The sequence below is a fragment of the Salmo salar genome, chromosome ssa24 (assembly GCF_905237065.1).
Source record: "Salmo salar chromosome ssa24, Ssal_v3.1, whole genome shotgun sequence".
Classification (NCBI taxonomy): Eukaryota; Metazoa; Chordata; class Actinopteri; order Salmoniformes; family Salmonidae; genus Salmo; species Salmo salar.
The window spans coordinates 37,654,528-37,673,906 of NC_059465.1; the positions used below are offsets into that span (position 1 = coordinate 37,654,528).

The following is a 19,379-nucleotide window of genomic DNA, read 5'->3' on the forward strand; positions in this document are numbered from 1 at the left end:
TTGTTTATCACTAGATGTGTAAGTGTGTAGATCCGTCTGTCTGGCCCTGTGTGTGGGAGTGAGGCAGCTTCATCTCCACTCCCCCTGTCTGTCCCTATGGAGCTCATCTCCCATGGTCCACTGCACCAGGTTAAAAGCATCAAGGCTGGCTAAATACGTGTGGCTCCCAGAAGAACAGCCGGCAGAACCATTTTGGGTCTCACACTGCCAGTTGCACTGTGGCGTTGTATAGTGCTATAACGACTCTCTGCGGCTGCCCGCCCCATTCACCAGAAGATGGTCCTCCAAGGTATTAACCATACCAGTCTCTAAGCCCGAGCTCTTTGAGATGTAACAATGTTCTCTTACACATCGCCTCGTCTTCGTCTGGCTTTGGGGACTCTGGAGTGTGTATGTGTAAATTGGGGATAATACAGTGTGTATGTGTAAATTGAATTGGGTTGCCCACTCCTCTATTTTGTTTAGGTCTAGTGGTGCAATCTGAAGACTGAAAACGATAGGAGTTCTGTGTCTGTGTACCGGGGGATTTGGGCTTGAGAGTTCACAGAGGTGTCACTCCTATCAGAGTTTATAAATCTAACTAGCCTGGGTTCCAGATCAGAGTTTATCACTCTATCTAGCCTGGGTTGTTTTGTCATCTCCTTATGGAATTGTCATGCCAAATACGATCTGTGGAACAAAAATAATAAACAATCCCCAAATGTGTGAAGGAAGGGTAGCTGTAGTGGTTATTGAATTAGGCTCAAATCCTCTTTCTCCTCCAGCTCATTAATGATATAATGTTCATATTTAGAGAATGCTGAATTGCCAGACTGTTTGGCTTGACAATGTCAATGGAGTAGGCAAAAGCACAAAGAGTCTATCCTACAGGGCTCGCAACTTCATCTGTTGGAGTAGGACATTCCCCAACAGGACTGCATATTACCAAGCCTCCTAGGCTATGATTCTGGCTACAGCTACTCTGGGAAAACAGGTGAAAACAAGATGCAGGTGAAATCCCAGTTGGATGTTGGAGCCACTGTGGAACACATCAAGATTCCTCAAGCAGAGAACATGTGCAGGGATCGATAACACAGCTACACATGATTAAGTAGGCCCATTGTTGTTGATGGTGGGTAGAGAGGAAGCCGAGAGGGACCCCAAAGACAGCATCCCCAATGGCTCCCTATTCCCTACATAGTGCATTATCAGAGCCCTACGGGGCTTCCTTTATGCCCCTGGTTATAAAGCAGTGGACTATATAAGGAATAGAGTGCAATTCGGGACGTTGCCAGAATCTGCTACCACCATAGAAGCAGCCTTTGTATTGGTTGAGTATTGGCTCCACTTCTGACCAATCCCCAGCCACCTCTCCAAAATGGGAAACCAATAGATTTGGGAAGGTGGGACTTGTGCTGTACGTGTATCCCTTCTGATCCAGTTCTGACCAATCCCCAGCCACCTCTCCAAAATGGGAAACCAATAGATTTGGGAAGGTGGGACTTGTGCTGTACGTGTATCCCTTCTGATCCAGTTCTGTGAGTGTACAACATATTAGGCAGAAAATATATTTAGCTTTTTAGCCATTCTTTATTATTTACAAAATATTTACATATATATTTGAAATGATCCAAGGTAGCAACATCATTTACAGTAAAACAATGAAGTAGATTTTTTTTTGTACAATTTAATAAAACATTCTGATTCTATATATAACACCTTGGGAAGGTATTTTCTAAATAGTCACCAGTTCCTGGTGAGCAGCTGTGCCATGAGCCTCAAATAATACATATATATTTTTAATCTCTATTTAACTAGACATGTCAGTTAAGAACAAATTCTTATTTACAATGACGTCTACCGGGGAACAGTGGGTTAACTGCCTTGTTCACGGGCAGAAGACAGATTTTTGCCTTGTCTGCTCAGGGATTAAATCGAGCAACCTTTTGGTTACTGGCCTAACGCTCTAACCGCTAGGCTACCTGCCACCCCAAATAATTATAATAATAGTAATATGTGCCATGAGCCTCAAATCTCAGCCTAAACACTTCCGCTGCTTAGCCTTTCAGATTTACAGGGAGCCATTTCTTTTCCGAGGGAAAATTATGAAAATGTATTTTCTGAGGGAGATTTATGGTGCGAGGCAGCCTTTGTAAAGCAGGTGTGTTGTGAAGCATAGTAAAAGCATCAGCCACAGAAGAGATGCTGAAGCTACTCTGGGATTGATGGAGGCAGCCTGAGACCTGTACCTCACTCAATCTGCATGTAGCACAGACAGATACACACACGCACACACACACGCACACCCACACGCACACACACACATACAATTACTTCTAACCCATCCACAACTGTTTGACTATATGTGATAAAGTGAAAATCTGAGCTCCCCACCCGACCCTAACCCGACCCTAACCCGACCCTGACCCGACCCGACCCTAACCCGACCCTAACCCGACCCTAACCCGACCCTAACCCAACCTGACCCTAACCCGACCCTAACCCGACCCTAACCCAACCCTAACCCGACCCTAACCCACTAATATAGAAAATGCACAGTTCCCTTTTATGTCCTTTTTGCCTCAGTGGATCGACGTTAGCATTTGGCGATTGGCGTGTATTTGGCGTGCGTACAGTTAGAAAAACTATAACAAGCATTTCTTGTTGGACAAATTCAGGTTTCGTCCATTTGCTTTTGTTTGGTTCTTAGTGAATACACCACAGGAGTTTGCCTCAGGACCTTTACATGGCAATGCCCATTTCTGCTAGAATTGTGCGAAATAATCATTTCTGAGATATTGGGACAACATTGCTGTGTACAACTGAGTAAATCCATATATATATAACTAGATTTGGATTAAATTAGCCAGCACCAAGGTTAAGTGGATGATCCCCAGACATTCTCTTAGTTGTAGAGCTGTGACTCATAGCATATAGAGTGTATAGACCTAGACCGCTGCACCCCCTCTCTCAATACTAACGATAATGAAGACGCTAATCTGGATTGTAATTACGCCTGTGTATTTTCTCACTGATTGAAAGTGCCTCGTACCAACACATCTCTGTTTGTTCATTTTCCCAGTCTGTATTATTCTCCTGTAGTCTCATAATGTAAACCAGGGTGACAATAACAACAATAGCACCAGTGGCAGCCTGGCATGTTGCCGGCTGGGGCATTAGTGTCACTTCTTTATCGAGCTGTAATGGTAATGAAGAACTCACATTAGCAACACTCTTTTACTTCCTCACTATTCGATATCCGTATCCCTCCCTCCCTCCCTCCCTCCCTCCCTCCCTCCCTCCCTCCCTCCCTCCCTCCCTCCCTCCCTCCCTCCCTCCCTCCCTCCCTCCCTCCTCACCCTACACAGTCACGTTGTAAACAGCAGCAGTCCAGCTGCCGACCGAATGGCGTGTGCATCAGCAGGGACCTCTGGGTATTCCTCCCTCCATGTGTCATAAAACGTTTCCCGAAATAAAAAGACAAGCTGGTGTGTGGAGTCCGAGCCCCGCCCCCCAGCCCTCTCTGAAAACCGTGGTGACACAGGGGCCTATAAGTAGACATTTCCTGCATGTTCTCCTCCCCTCGTCCTCTGCATGGGCATCTCTCCAGGCCAACTCTCACCCTCTGACCTTTTGACCCTGACTGATGATGTCATCCGGAACTGGATCGTTCGTCAAGTCATCTGGCTGTGTGTTTTTTCCTGTCCCTCTGTGTTGGTTGGTGCTGTGTATATACTCCCTAACACCTTACACCATCGACTCAGCCCAGCATCTAATGAGGTGCAATTCATCTGTTCATTGTTTAATGATGACAATGACAAGGAGGCAATGTCATCATTTGTTCACATCAACTACATTATTAGTCAACTAATGTACACCATATAGACATACAGTGGCTTCAAACAGTTTCACAGCCCTTGACTTATTCCACATTTTGTTGTGTTACAACCTGAATTCTAAATTGATTAAATAAATAAAACAATCTCAATCATTTACATACAACACCATATAATGACAAAGTGAAAACATTTTATCAGAAATGTTTGTACATTTATTGAAAATGAATATTCACACCACTGAGTCAATATATGGTAGAATCAATTTTGGCAGACCCAGATGTGTCTTTCTGGGTCTCTAAGAGCTTTGCAAACCTGGATTTTACAATATGTGCACATTATTATTTAAATAATTATTCAATCTCTGTCAAGTTGGTTGTTGATCATTGCAGGACAGCCATTTTTAAGTCTTGCCATAGATTTTCAATCAGATTAAAGTCAAACTGATACTACAGTAGGCCACACAGGAACATTGATTGTAACTCCAGTGTATATTTGGCCTTGTGTTTTAGGTTATTGTCCTGCTGAAAGGTGATTCTGTCTCCTAGTGTCTGTTGGAAAGCAGACTGAACCTGGTTTTCCTCTAGTATTTACCTGTGCTAAGATGTATTCCGTTTCTAATCACTGTTCAACTGTGGGACCTTACAAATATTTGAACATACAGAGATGAGGTAGTCATGCAAAAATCATAATAAACACTAATACTGCACAGAGAGTCCATGCAACTTATTATGTCACTTGTTAAGCACATTTTTACTCCTGAACTTATTTAGGCTTACCATAACAAATGGGTTGAATACTTATTGACTCAAGACATTTCAGCTTTTCATTTTGTATTAATTTGTAAACATTTCTAAAAACATAATTCCACTTTGACGTTATGGGGTATTGTGTGTAGGCCAGTGACCAAACATCTAAATGTAATCCAAATTCAGGCTGTAACAAAACAAAATGTGGAAAAATCCAAGGGGTGTGAATACTCTCTGAAGGCACTGTATATGCAAAGCAACACTATAGCGCTATAGAAGTACATAGTCGGCATTGGTATACCACGGAACCAATTTATTCAGAGACCAAAGCACAACTTTTTCCCACAATTTCTGAATCAGTGCCACATTTTGGAAGGCACCTTTGAACTCATGTTTGGTGGGAGTTGGATTGTGCATTCCGCCAGTGACCCAGCTGCAGAATGGGTTTAATGAAGGCCTGCCCTCCTAGCTGAGAAAGAGAGGGTGGGTAGGGAGGGAGGGAGGGAGGGAGGGGGAGAGAGAGAGGGGGGTAGGGAGAAAAGGAGGGAGGGAGAGAGAGAGAGAGAGAGAGAGAGGGGGGGGATAGGGGAAAGGGAGGAAGGGGAGAGAGAGAGGGGGATAGGGGGAAAGGGAGGGAGGGGAGAGAGAGACAGAGAGAGGGGGGATAGGGGGAAAAGGAGGGAGGGGGAGAGAGAGATGAGCAGCCAGTCAGCTCTCTGACTGATGATTCATTTTAATATGTACCTCTTCAGTGGTGATTCATTTTAATATGTACCTCTTCAGTGATGATTCATTTTAATATGTACCTCTTCAGTGATGATTCATTTTAATATGTACCTCTTCAGTGAGACAGTTGCCCACCTCACTGCTGCAGTGACAAATGTACTACACAGGTCTAACTCCAGCACACTGAAAGAGAAATGCTAATTCTCTTCTGTCTATTACAACATTTTTCTACAGGAGCGAATGTGCTGTGATAAAAGTGAATGTGTAATACTATGATTTTGTAGTATACTGTATACCAAATACTGTCCATATTAATGGGGAATGGTGGAATGCGGTCTCCAATAAGCTGTTTTTGAGTTTATTGACATGTCTTTAACTCTATAGTGTCACGTCGTTCGAGCGGACCAAAGTGCAGCGTGTGTATCGTTCCACATATTTTATTGAACTGTGAAACTATGCAAGATACACAAATAAACTAAAGAACAAAAACAACAAACCGTGACGAAGAGGTGCAACATACACTAACTCAAAAACAATCTCCCACAAACCCAGGTGGGAAAAACAACTACTTAAGTATGATCTCCAATTAGAGACAACGATGACCAGCTGCCTCTAATTGGAGATCATCCCAAAAAACAACATAGAAATACAAAAACTAGAACATAACAACATAGAAAATCTAAACTAGAAAAAAAAACTGTCACGCCCTGACCTACTCTACCATAGAAAATAACAGCTTTCTATGGTCAGGATGTGACAAAAATACGTTTTATCTGGCACTCTGTGTCCCTGTTCGTCAAACTGTGAACTGCCATGTCAGATGTCAGCACAACAATAAATGTGATGAAATTATCTCTCTTACATACTCTCTCTCGCTCTCTGACTATTTCTCTCCCTCCCACTCCTCCCTTCTTTCTCTCTCTCCCACTCCTCCCCTCTCTTTCACTCCTCCCCTCTTTCTCTCCCATTCCTCCCCTCTCTTTCTCTCTCCCACTCCTCCCCTCTCTTTCTCTCTCTCTCCCACTCCTCCCCTCTCTTTCTCTCCCACTCCTCCCCTCTCTTTCTCTCTCTCTCCCACTCCTCCCCTCTCTGACTCTCTCTCTCCCACTCCTCCCCTCTCTGACTCTCTCCCATTCCTCCCCTCTCTTTCTCTCTCCCACTCCTCCCCTCTCTTTCTCTCTCTCTCCCACTCCTCCCCTCTCTTTCTCTCCCACTCCTCCCCTCTCTTTCTCTCTCTCCCACTCCTCCCCTCTCTGTCTCTCTCTCTCCCACTCCTCCCCTCTCTGACTCTCTCCCACTCCTCCCCTCTCTTTCTCTCTCTCCCACTCCTCCCCTCTCTTTCTCTCTCTCTCCCACTCCTCCCCTCTCTTTCTCTCTCTCCCACTACACCTCTCTCTTTCTCTCTCTCCCACTCCTCCTCTCTCTTTCTCTCTCTCCCACTCCTCCCTCTCTTTCTCTCTCTCTCCCACTCCTCCCCTCTCTTTCTCTTTCTCTCTCTCTCTCTCCCACTCCTCCCCTCTCTTTCTCTATCTCTCCCACTCCTCCCCTCTCTTTCTCTCTCTCTCCCACTCCTTCTCTCTCTTTCTCTCTCTCTCGCACTCCTCCCCTCTTTTTCTCTCTCTCTCTCCCACTCCTCCTCTCTCTTTCTCTCTCTCCCACTCCTTCTCTCTCTTTCTCTCTCTCTCCCACTCCTCCCCTCTTTTCTCTCTCTCTCTCCCACTCCTCCTCTCTCTTTCTCTCTCTCCCACTCCTCCCTCTCTTTCTCTCTCTCCCACTCCTCCCCTCTCTTTCTCTTTCTCTCTCTCTCTCTCCCACTCCTCCCCTCTCTGACTCTCTCTCTCACACTCCTCCCCTCTCTGACTCTCTCTCTCCCCACTCCTCCCCTCTCTGACTCTCTCTCTCCCCACTCCTCACCTCTCTTTCTCTATCCCTCCCACTCCTCCCCTCTCTTTCTCTCTCTCCCACTCCTCCCCTCTCTTTCTCTCTCTCTCCCACTCCTCCCCTCTTTTTCTCTCTCTCTCTCTCACTCCTCCTCTCTCTTTCTCTCTCTCTCCCACTCCTCCTCTCTCTTTCTCTCTCTCTCCCACTCCTCCTCTCTTTCTCTCTCTCTCCCACCCCTCCCCTCTTTCTCTATCTCTCCCACTCCAACTCTCTCTCTTTCTCTCTCTCTCACTCCTGCTCCTACCAACCTCCACTCTCTCCCTCTACCCTCTATCCCCCTCCATATAGATATCCGTGGGATCCAGGACTTCCTGGACAAGACGTCTCAGCAGGGCATGGACGTGTCGCTGCAGAAGGTGGAGTCCAACATCAACATGATGATCACCAGCATGTTCAGAACCATGAGGGTGGAGGAGCTCCACCGCTACCGGGACACACTGCGCCGGGCCGTGCTCTTCATGAGTCCCGTCACCGCCAAGGCCTTTATCACTGAGGTACACACACACACACACACACACACACACACACACACACACACACACACACACACACACACACACACACACACACACACACACACACACCACACACACACACACGCGCGCGCACATGCACACACACACACACACACACACACACACACACACACACACACACACACACACACACACACACACACACACCACACACACACACACGCGCGCGCACATGCACATGCACATACAGGCCTGCATATCCACACACACCCACACACACCCACACACACACACACGAATACCACTTACTTTACAACATTATCACTAATATACCTCATGGAGGCAGTCATTGAAACACTAGGACTAATACATCTTAAAAGGTTATTATCTTAAAATTAGTTCATATTGTGCCATAATCAGGCCTGTGCCTTTTTCTGAAGAACAAAGACATCCCTCATGACAGACACCTCAAATGGCATCCTATTTCCTTTATAGTGCACTAGCCTAGGGCCTTTTAATCACGGCCTTTAGAGTGCCATTTGGGACACACTCCACTCTCTTTATCAATGAGAAAGTAGTAATGGGCTTTTCTCTATATTTTATTCATACTGTGTGAGACAAGTGCAAGTGTAGTACAACGTATAAGGAATATCATTACTTTACATTTTTAATGATATGGAATTCAAACAAGAAGGGTTAGCTTCTTCGTTAATCCCACGTGGGATTCTGCTCTTCTCGTAATTACAACATGACCTCATGAATCCAACTGGAGAATGGAGAGTAGTGGAGAGGAGAGGAGAGGAGAGGAGTGGAGAGTAGTGTAGAGGAGTGGAGAGTAGTCGAGAGGAGTGGAGAGTAGTGGAGAGGAGAGTACTGGAGAGGAGAGGAGAATAGTGGAGAGTACTGGAGAGGAGAGGAGAGGAGAGGAGAGGAGAGGAGAGGAGAGGAGAGGAGAGGAGAGGAGAGGAGAGGAGATTAGTGGAGAGGAGAGTAGTGGAGAGGAGAGGAGAGGAGAGAGGAGAGGAGAGGAGTGGAGATTAGTGGAGAGGAGAGTAGTGGAGAGGAGAGGAGAGGAGAGGAGAGGAGAGGAGAGGAGAGGAGAGGAGAGGAGAGGAGAGGAGAGGAGAGGAGAGGAGTGGAGATTAGTGGAGAGGAGAGTAGTGGAGAGGAGAGGAGAATAGTGGAGAGTACTGGAGAGGAAAGTAGAGTGGAGAGGAGTGGAGAGAAGAGGAAATGAGTAGAGAGGAGAGAAGAGGAAAGCAAAGGAGTGGAGAGGAGGGGAGAGGAGTGGAGAGGAGTGGAGTGGAGAGAAGAGGAAAGGAGTGGAGAGGAGTGGAGAGGAGAGTGGAGAGGAGTGGTCAGGAGAGGAGAGTGGAGTAGAGGAAAGGAGTGGAGAATAGAGTGGAGAGATATGCAATTGAGAGGAGAGGAGTTGAGAGGAGATTAGAGGAAATTAGTGGATAGGGGAAAAGAGGAAAGGAGTGGTGAGGAGTGGAGAGGAGTGGAGAGGAGAGGAGAGGAGATGAAAGAAGAGGAGTGGAGGGGAGAGGAGTGGAGGGGAGAGGAGTGGAGAGGAGTGGAAAGGGGAGGAGTGGAGGGGAGAGGAGTGGAGAGGAGAGGTGTGGAGTGGAGAGGAGAGGAGTGGAGATGAAAGAAGTGGAGTGGAGGGGAGAGCAGTGGAGAGGAGTAGAAAGAAGTGGAGTGGAGGGGAGAGGAGTGGAGAGGGGAGGATGGGATATCAGTGGACGGCACAGGTCCCATAGGCAGTGGTAATAGGGGGTCAGGACATGGCCTGGGGTCTGCTTCGTAACCACCTCAGGGAGAACTTGACATTTCCATGGGTGGAGACGAAGAAAGGTTGCCCTCAAGAGATGCTTGCTGTTCAATCCTCATCGATTTGCACATGGGATTAAATGAGGTTTTCTGAGAACACACAAGGTAGAATTTATAATCCAAAATGTTTTGGTTGACACATCCTCTAAAGGGATGTCCTGTTTCACGGTGAGATAGCGTAAGATGGATTGGATACCGATTTGGAGATAAAATGGATGACAAGATCTATCTGGCTTTATCAAGTTTATTTGTTGAAATAATTTGTTTCAAGAGGGCCTAACAAAATGCATTAGGCTCTTCTGCTAGATGAAAACAGATTGTAGCCAGGGCTCACCACCCCTCTTTTCCTGTGGGTGTGTGCTTGCGTGCGTGCGTGCGTGCGTGCGTGCGTGCGTGCGTTGACGGTATATGTGTGTAGTTTTGTAGTGTAGTGTGTGTGTGTGTGTGCCTACCTGTGCGTAGTGTGTGTGTTTCTCTAACACAGCAGGAAGGACTGTTAAACATCTGTTTGCTCCACACGCTAGCATAGGCACATTTCTCACCCTAAACAGTCTGTAGACAAACACACACACATAAAACCAACTTATGTGATTTTATGCGTTACTTAATCCTTTGGTTAGCTCTGTCTGATTGGTTTTATTGCCAACACATGGGCCTGTATCAAATAACGACTAGACTATTTGCTCTCCTCCTGCACCTTACTTATGAATAAGATCGCGACAGAAGAATCGACTTACACTAAAAACACATTTTAAGAACATATTCATGATTTAGGTATTATAAAAGTCAACATTTGTATTCCTAATGAATGGATGAATAGATTATTGGCCTGATATGGCCTGATGTTATCGGAATTGAGGAATTACTTAGATGCCTATATGAGAAACCACTTAAAATGAAGTCATTTGAATGATTTCTTTTCATGATTAGTGTAGAATGAAAGTCATCAGTGAGCGTCTCCAAGGGGATGCGCCATCTGTTAATGTTGTATCAATGTGAAGTGGTTGAGACAATGCAGAAGATGCTCTTTAGAAAAGGCTTCTGGAATGATTGCAATAAGTCTACAGAGTTAGAAATCCATATCCTCTCAAGTACTTCTTTGATATCTAGAGAGTATGAATTTTGCCATTTGATGTCCTTACTTTGAAATATTAAAATGATCTCAGCTTGAGAGTTTCTCATATCTAAAATGAAATCCTAAAATGACATGCCCTCTTCCTAATAAACCCCACAATATTTTTTTTCAAGATTTCCTCAAAAGAGCAGGCCTGAAAACATGCTTTGATGTAGAAATATGATGGACGTAGTGGAAATGTGGTTAACCAAGAGATGCAGAATTAGCTAATATGGACAATAGTTTTTATAGGACTAGTTACTAGTTTCACTGGTTATACCTGAATTATCCCCTGAATTATCCCTGAATTATCCCCTGAATTATACCTGAATTATCCCCTGAATTATACCTGAATTATCCCCTGAATTATACCTGCATTTTTTACGTCGCACGATCCCATTTCTAAATGATAATGATCCTATAATAAGCTATTTGCAAATTGAAAGTGTGGCACAGATTGGATTTGTTTCATTACTAAATAACTACAGAGTATTTTGGAGATGCTAATGTAATTCGTTGTAAGGCACTCCACGAGCTGACAGATCTGCCACTGTTTCTTTTAATAACTTGATTGATGTTATCATCAGAAGTTGGAACACCCAAGGGAGCGTTTCAAAGACACAAATAAACAGAGACAGGCATTAATGGTTTTGAAGTTTTTTGTTATCACAAGATGATTCTCGAGTGCAAACGGAAAAAACGCTTTCTACTTTTATCGCCATGCTGGATCGTTATCTATGGAGCTCCCAGATAGTGATTGTAGCCCTTCAAGATGAATGCTAGCCATCTAAAAATCCTCTAACATTCCTTTTCTCATTCCAAAATCACATTTTAGAACACAACACTGGCTGGCAAGCTTGTAATCACTTAGCTTCCATCGCAGGTCAGAGAAACGAGCGTTGTTTGTTTTTTGTGTTGGGCCAGCACTCCTTTGGTGAATGAGATAATAAGAGCCACAAATCTTATTAAGAAGCTGTCTGAAGCTATTTCAAATAATCAAGTTGTAAGACTAACAGATGATGTCTGACAGAAATCCCAAACTGGTCCTGGGAAACTACCAGTGTACTATATTAGGCTTGTTTTGGGCTGGGTGAGTGAGTGGAGACTGTTGGCAACTGGGCGAGTGTGAGGGGATGTGTATGTGTATGCAGACAGGCGTGTGTATGTACAGACAGTATGTGCTTTGGATGTGAAGTGTGATGTTGACAGACGGGGGCCTGACACTAACGACACTACTAGTCTGGTGGAGTCACTGAGAGGCCATCCAAACAGACAGAGGGACAGACGTTGGGACATGGGAGGAGGTGTCGGGGAGGTGAGGCGAGGCGAGGCGAGAGAGGCCGTGTCCTCAGCCGCTGCCTCTCTTTCCGTCACTCCCAGTGAAGTGTGTGTCCGACAGTGTCATGGACAGATGTCCGTCACGCTGATGGTGACAGCCTGACAGCTGGACAGGGAGTGTTAGAAAACACCCTCTCTCTGGAGATAATTGCTCATACAGCTGACAACACCAACAGACAGGACAACAGAGGGGTAGTGTTTCACCTGGCTGTGCTGTATTACAGTGATAAGAAGTCCTGTAGCTCTGTCTAGTTAAGTTAAGTCAGTACTGTTGTTGTTGTTGTTGTGTGTACCATCAGTATGAGATCGACTCCAGTCCAAGGGGCAGAGAATCAGTCTCCCCGAGCTGTCATGGCAGACTAGCTGCTGTTTCCCAGTACACACACCCCTACCTCTCTACAATGATTTGGATGAGGTACAGCTAGCTCGGTGTGGGCCGTGTGACTGGTCACTTTATCTCAAGGTAACAGTTAGACGGATGGCCCCTGTCAGACATGCCCTCCTCTCTACTGCATTCCCCTATCTCCATCTCTCTTCCTCTTTTCACTTGCTTTCTCCCCCGCATCCCCATCGGTCAGACAGGCAGTCGGACCCTGTTCCCACCACTCAAGGTCGCGGTCTGAGCAGCAGACACACAACAGCGGTCACGCCTCTCTAACACATGGTGGGCCACACAGAGAGCTCTGGTTAGGCGGAGTGGGGAGACAGTGTTTGGCAAGTGACCATGACATCTTAGTGATGTACATGACACATGCACCACAAACAGAAAGAGAGAGAGAGAGAGAGAGAGAGAGAGAGAGAGAGAGAGAGAGAGAGAGAGAGAGAGAGAGAGGCAGGGAAGGAACTAAGGCAGGGAAGGAACTAAGGCAGGGAAGGAACTAAGCGGAGCCGTTTGAAATGCATTATTGAAATGGAAAGTGCTGAGGCTGAGAAGATGATTCATCGTGTGTTGTGTCACTCTCTCTACCGTCAACTTTACTGCCATGGTGACAGAGTGCAGGAAGAGTAACCTGTGACAGAGGTGCTATTGTTATGGTGGAGGAGATGGGAGAACAAGGGGATGAGACGCTGGAGCGCTTTTGTCCTTACCCTCATGAAGGAGAGAAGTAGGGGGGGTGGAGAGGTGATGGGGGTGGGGGGATGGCTGGAGGGTTGTGTGGGTGTGGGGGGGGGTCCTTGAAGAGGAGGTACAGAGCACATGCAGTAGCATAGTGGAAATGGGTTATACTTTATTTTACAGTCCTACTAGCCACTGGAATTCCTCTTGTATTTAGAGTGATATGACTCAGTAAGAAATTTGTACTTTCTAGTAATGATTTGAAATTATTTCACTAAATTAGTAATTTCTTGATAACAATATTGTTACTATCAGGTTAGCTACAATGAATCCCAAAATAACCAAGAGTACATTTTCTGGAAATAATTATCTGATTACTCTGTTACTACGCAAATACCATGTACGCAAAATAACATAATTACCTGGAAATTGTTTTCTTAGAAGACTGTGTTACAGTCTGGTGAACGTGTCGTCAGTTTCCAACCTGCCTTGGCGTGTCCTCTTAACCTGTTGGGGTGTAGGGGGCAGTATTTTCACGGCCGGATGAAAAACGTACCCAATTTAAACAGGTTACTACTCTGGCCCAGAAACTAGAATATGCATATTATTAGTAGATTTGGATAGAAAACACTCTGAAGTTTCTAAAACTGTTTGAATGGTGTCTGTGAGTATAACAGAACTGATTTGGCAGGCAAAAACCTGAGAAAAATCCAAGCAGGAAGTGGAAAGTCTGAGAATTGTAGTTGTTCTTTTGATTCTCTATCGAAACTACGGTGTCTGTGGGGTGACGTTGCACTTCCTAAGGCTTCCATTGGCTGTCAACAGCCTTCAGAAAGTGGTTTGAGCATTCTCCTGTCACTGGGCAGAGTATAGGAGCTCAGTTACTGAGTAGTCTGCCTGGCAACAAAGGGATTGGATATGCGCGGTCACACGAGCGCGCCGTTCCTTCTTTTTCTTCTTGAATGAATATGCTATTGTCCAGTTGGAATATTATCGCAATTTTACGTTAAAAATACCATAAAGATTGATTTTAAACAGCGTTTGACATGCTTCTAAGTACGGTAATGGAACATTTTGACTTTTCGTCTCTGGTTCCGCGCTCGTGCATTATGCCTTTGGATAAGTGATCCGTACGCATGAACAAAACGGAGGTATTTGTACATAAATATGGATTATTTCGATCAAAAACAACATTTCTTGTGGAAGTAGCAGTCCTGGGAGTGCATTCTGACGAAGATCAGCAAAGGTAAGCGAATATTTCTAATACTAATTCTGAGTTTAGGTTGCCCCGAACTTGGCGGGTGTCTGTATAGCTCGCTGTGATGGCTGAGCTATGTACTCAGAATATTGAAAAATATACTTTCTCCGTAAAGCTATTTTAAAATCTGACAAAGCGGTTGCATCCAGGAGTAGTCTATCTATAATTCTTTAAATAATTGTTATATATTTTGTCAACGTTTATGATGAGTATTTTTGTAAATTGATGTGCACATTCACCGGACGTTTTGGTGGGAATACATTTTCTGAACATCACGCGCCAATGTAAAATGCTGTTTTTGGATATAAATATGAACTTTATCAAACAAAACATACATGTATTGTGTAACATAATGTCCTAAGAGTGTCATCTGATGAAGATCGTCAAAGGTTAGTGCTTCATTTAGCTGTGTTTTATTGACACATGTCCTTGCTTGGAAAATGTCTGTGTGATTATTTTTGTCTATACACTCTCCTAACATAATCAAATTTTTTACATTTAAGTCATTTAGCAGACGCTCTTATCCAGAGCGACTTACAGTAGTGAATGCATACATTTTCAAACATTTCATGCATTTTTTTTTTGTACTGGCCCCCCGTAGAAATCAAACCCACAACCCTGGCGTTGCACACACCATGCTCTACCAACTGAGCCACAGGGAAGGCCATGTTTTGCTTTCGCTGTAAAGCCTTTTTGAAATCGGACAATGTGGTTGGATCAAGGAGAAGTGTATCTTTAAAATGGTGTAAAATAGTTGTATGTTTGAGAAAGTTGAATTATGACATTTTGTTGTTTTTGAATTTGCCGCCCTGATATTTCACTGGCTGTGTCCCGCAGGTGGGACGCTAGCGTCCCACGTAGCCCATAGAAGTTAACGGACAGCACTCATTGGTTGACTCGAATAGTACCCTATTCCCTATGTAGTGCACTACTTTTGACCAGACCCTATAAACCCTGGTCAAATGTAGTGCACCACATAGGGAAAAGGGTGCTATTTGGGACATGGACATGTACCGCACCAGGGCGTAGGATGTTTAATGATTCTGCTTTAACCTTGAACTTTATCACTAAAATAGACGGCCATGACATTAAAGTCTTATCTTACACACACACACACACACACACACACACACACACACACACACACACACACACACACACACACACACACACACACACACACACACACACACACACACACACACACACACACACACACACGCACTACGTGGACCAGAATGGAGCATTAGTGCTGTTGACCCACGCTAGAACCCTAGCACCAATGATGTTCGCCTTCAACATAAAATATAGTACAAGATCACAGATAGTTTTGGGCTGCATTTTCACTAAATGCTCTGAAAAAGATCTTATGTGAAAAGATCTGATGTGATTGGTCAAAAGACCAATTAGTGGAAAAATATCAGAATTTGTTTGCCTGTGTGAACGCAGAGATGGTGTATTGGTTTTCAATAGGTTTTGTATCGACACGTGTGTGTGTGTTTATATGCGAGCGTACAGTATGTGTGTATGAGAGTTCGTGTGTGTGTGTTTGTGTGTGTGTATGTTCGTATGTGTCTGGGTACATGTGTGTGTGTGTGTGTGTGTGTTAAGCAGGAGGTACAGTATATCACCCCTCGTCTCTGAAGAGGAGTGCATCAAATCTGTGTCACGGAGCTCTCATTCAGTGATTATTTACTGCCTGCCTATCCCCCCCAGCCCTGCCCCTTTTCTCTGTCACTATCTCCACATTACACGGTCAATTTGATATCACTGGCCATTCTCCTATCTCAGGACATTTCTTCTCGCTTTGTTTCTAATTTCATTTGGAGAAGCATGACCATTCCTACACGATCCTCTGTGGACAGTATCACGCCGAGCCTGGCATTCAAAGCAGAGAATGTAGAGTGGAATGAAGGATGAAGAATCAAATGACATTCCACAGTTTAAAAAAATGTTTTGTGCTGTGTCTTTTCTAATTAATGCACTTGGTTTTAATAGAAGTCCTGCTAGTAAGATGTATTAGATGGGAAATTGAAATTGTCTGTCTGCAGAGAGAGAGAGAGAGAGAGAGAGAGAGAGAGAGAGAGACTCATGGATAGTTGCTGAATTAATTCTGCCTTCTTTAGGGTTGCTTGAATGCATAGGTTTTTCTCCTCTGTCGTCTGATGATGAAGTGGATGGCATTTCTGTTCCTTTTTTGGAAACGTCGCTGTTGAAAAGGTAATGCTAGATTAACACCTTGGTTGCTTTTAAGTATTAGAAGATGTCAGGTTTTCTATGTAATGTGTGTAATTGATTTGTTGAAAGTCTGCAGCATGCTCCGAGTGTCTAGTATTAGTCTACTGTATGGTTTACTTCTATAGCTATTCTATTTTTCTCCCCTCTATTTTCTGTATAGTTTCTACTAGTGAAAACACATATACACTGATATTACTAACTTTCCATTATAAATATCACTTTTTTTCCTTTTTTTGGAATCTGAACCTCGAAAGCTCTGCGTCAGATCTTTAATAATTTAACAGGAAGTCCCATTGACTGTGGTTTCCTGCTGAGGCTGCAGTACAGCATCTACAGTTGAAGACAAGCTTTGTTTAGTGTTTTCTTCCCTCCTGTTATTTAATGACCCTCCCTCTGGTATGTGATACATGTTGACAGAGTCAGTAGACTGATTAGACTACCATGGTAGGAGGTTGTTAAGACTACCATGGCAGTAGACTGAGAAGACTGCCCTGGTAGGAGGTTGCTAAGACTACCATGGCAGTAGACTAAGACTACCATGGTAGGAGGTTGTTAAGACGACCATGGCAGTAGACTGAGAAGACTACCATGGTAGAAGGTTGCTAAGACTACCATGGCAGTAGACTGAGAAGACTACCATGGTAGGAGGTTGCTAAGACTACCATGGCAGTAGACTAAGACTACCATGGTAGGAAGTTGTTAAGACTACCATGGCAGTAGACTGAGAAGACTACCATGGTAGAAGGTTGCTAAGACTACCATGGCAGTAGACTAAGACTACCATTGTTGGAGGTTGCTAAGACTACCATTGCAGTAGACTGATAAGACTACCATGGTAAGAGGTTGCTAAGACTACCATGGCAGTAGACTGAGAGGACTACCATGGTAGGAGGTTGTTAAGACTACCATGGCAGTAGACTGATAAGACTACCATGGTAGGAGGTTGCTAAGACTACCAAGGTAAGGAGGCTGATAAGACTACCATGGCAGTAGACTGATAAGACTACCAAGGTAAGGAGGCTGATAAGACTACCAAGGCAGGAGGCTGATAAGACTACCAATGCAGGAGGCTGATTAGACTACCATGGCAGGAGGCTGATTAGACTACCATGGCAGGAGGCTGATTAGACTACCATGGCAGGAGGCTGATAAGACTACCAATGCAGGAGGCTGATAAGACTACCAATGCAGGAGGCTGATAAGACTACCATGGCAGGAGGCTGATAAGACTACCAATGCAGGAGGCTGATTAGACTACCATGGCAGAAGGCTGATTAGACTACCATGGCAGGAGGCTGATAAGACTTCCCGTGAAGGCTGATAAGACTACCATGGCAGGAGGCTGATAAGACTACCAAGGCAGGAGGCTGATTAGACCACCAAGGTAGGAGGCTGATAAGACTACCATGGCATAAGGCTGATTAGACTACAATGGCAGGAGGCTGATTAGACTACCAAGGTAGGAGGCTGATAAGACTACCATGGCAGGAGGCTGATAAGACTTCCTGAGAAGGCTGATAAGACTACCATGGCAGGAGGCTAATTAGACTACCATGGCAGGAGGCTGATAAGACTACCATGGCAGGAGGCTGATAAGACTACCAATGCAGGAGGCTGATTAGACTACCATGGCAGAAGGCTGATTAGACTACCATGGCAGGAGGCTGATAAGACTTCCCGTGAAGGCTGATAAGACTACCATGGCAGGAGGCTGATAAGACTACCAAGGCATAAGGCTGATTAGACTACAATGGCAGGAGGCTGATTAGACTACCAAGGTAGGAGGCTGATAAGACTACCATGGCAGGAGGCTGATAAGACTTCCTGAGAAGGCTGATAAGACTACCATGGCAGGAGGCTAATTAGACTACCATGGCAGGAGGCTGATAAGACTACCATGGCAGGAGGCTGATAAGACTACCATGGCAGGAGGCTGATAAGACTACCATGGCAGGAGGCTGATAAGACTTCCTGCGAAGGCTGATATGTCTACCACGGCAGGAGGCTGATGAGACTACCAAGGTAAGGAGGCTGATAAGACTACCATGGCAGGAGGCTGATTAGACTACAATGGCAGGAGGCTGATTAGACTACCAAGGTAAGGAGGCTGATAAGACTACCATGGCAGGAGGCTGATAAGACTTCCTGAGAAGGCTGATAAGACTACCATGGCAGGAGGCTGATTAGACTACCATGGCAGGAGGTTGTTAAGACTACCATGGTAAGGAGGCTGATAAGACTACCAAGGCAGGAGGCTGATAAGAATACCATGGCAGGAGGCTGATTAGACTACCATGGCAGGAGGCTGATAACACTACCATGGCAGGAGGCTGTTAAGACTACCAAGGCAGGAGGCTGATTAGACTACCATGGCAGGAGGCTGATAACACTACCATGGCAGGAGGCTGATAAGACTACCATGGCAGGAAGCTGATAAGACTACCATGGCAGGAGGCTGATAAGACTACCATGGCAGGAGGCTGTTAAGACTACCATGGCAGGAGGCTGATAAGACTACCATGGCAGGAGGCTGTTAAGACTACCATGGCAGGAGGCTGATAACACTACCATGGCAGGAGGCTGTTAAGACTACCATGGCAGGAGGCTGTTAAGACTACCATGGTTGGATTAGTCCTCTAATCCTCTCCCTCCCTCCGCAGACAGACTCAGGCAGGGTTCAACCACAGGGTCAAACTTATACTGTGATACCGTCACCAGCCATAGTCCAAACTGGAAATCACAACACTATGGCTCCTCCCAAATGGCACCCTATTCCCTTTATAGTGCACTACGTTTGGCCAGGGCTCATAGTTCACTATATAGGGAATAGGGTA

General features: G+C 45.0%; 1 protein-coding gene across 3 annotated transcripts in view; it reads left to right on the forward strand.

The window, feature by feature from the left end:
* The window catches only part of LOC106585836 (glutamate receptor ionotropic, delta-2), a 628,475-nt gene that overhangs the window by 355,100 nt on the left and 253,996 nt on the right, over positions 1–19,379 (forward strand). For all 3 annotated transcript variants that reach the window (XR_001324086.2, XM_014172508.2, XM_014172509.2), the window contains exon 4: positions 7,520–7,725. Coding sequence is in view for 2 of the 3 variants with exons in the window: in XM_014172508.2 (XP_014027983.1) it covers positions 7,520–7,725 (206 nt within the window). In the remaining variant the exon portion in view is untranslated. The remainder of the gene's footprint in view (positions 1–7,519; positions 7,726–19,379) is intronic.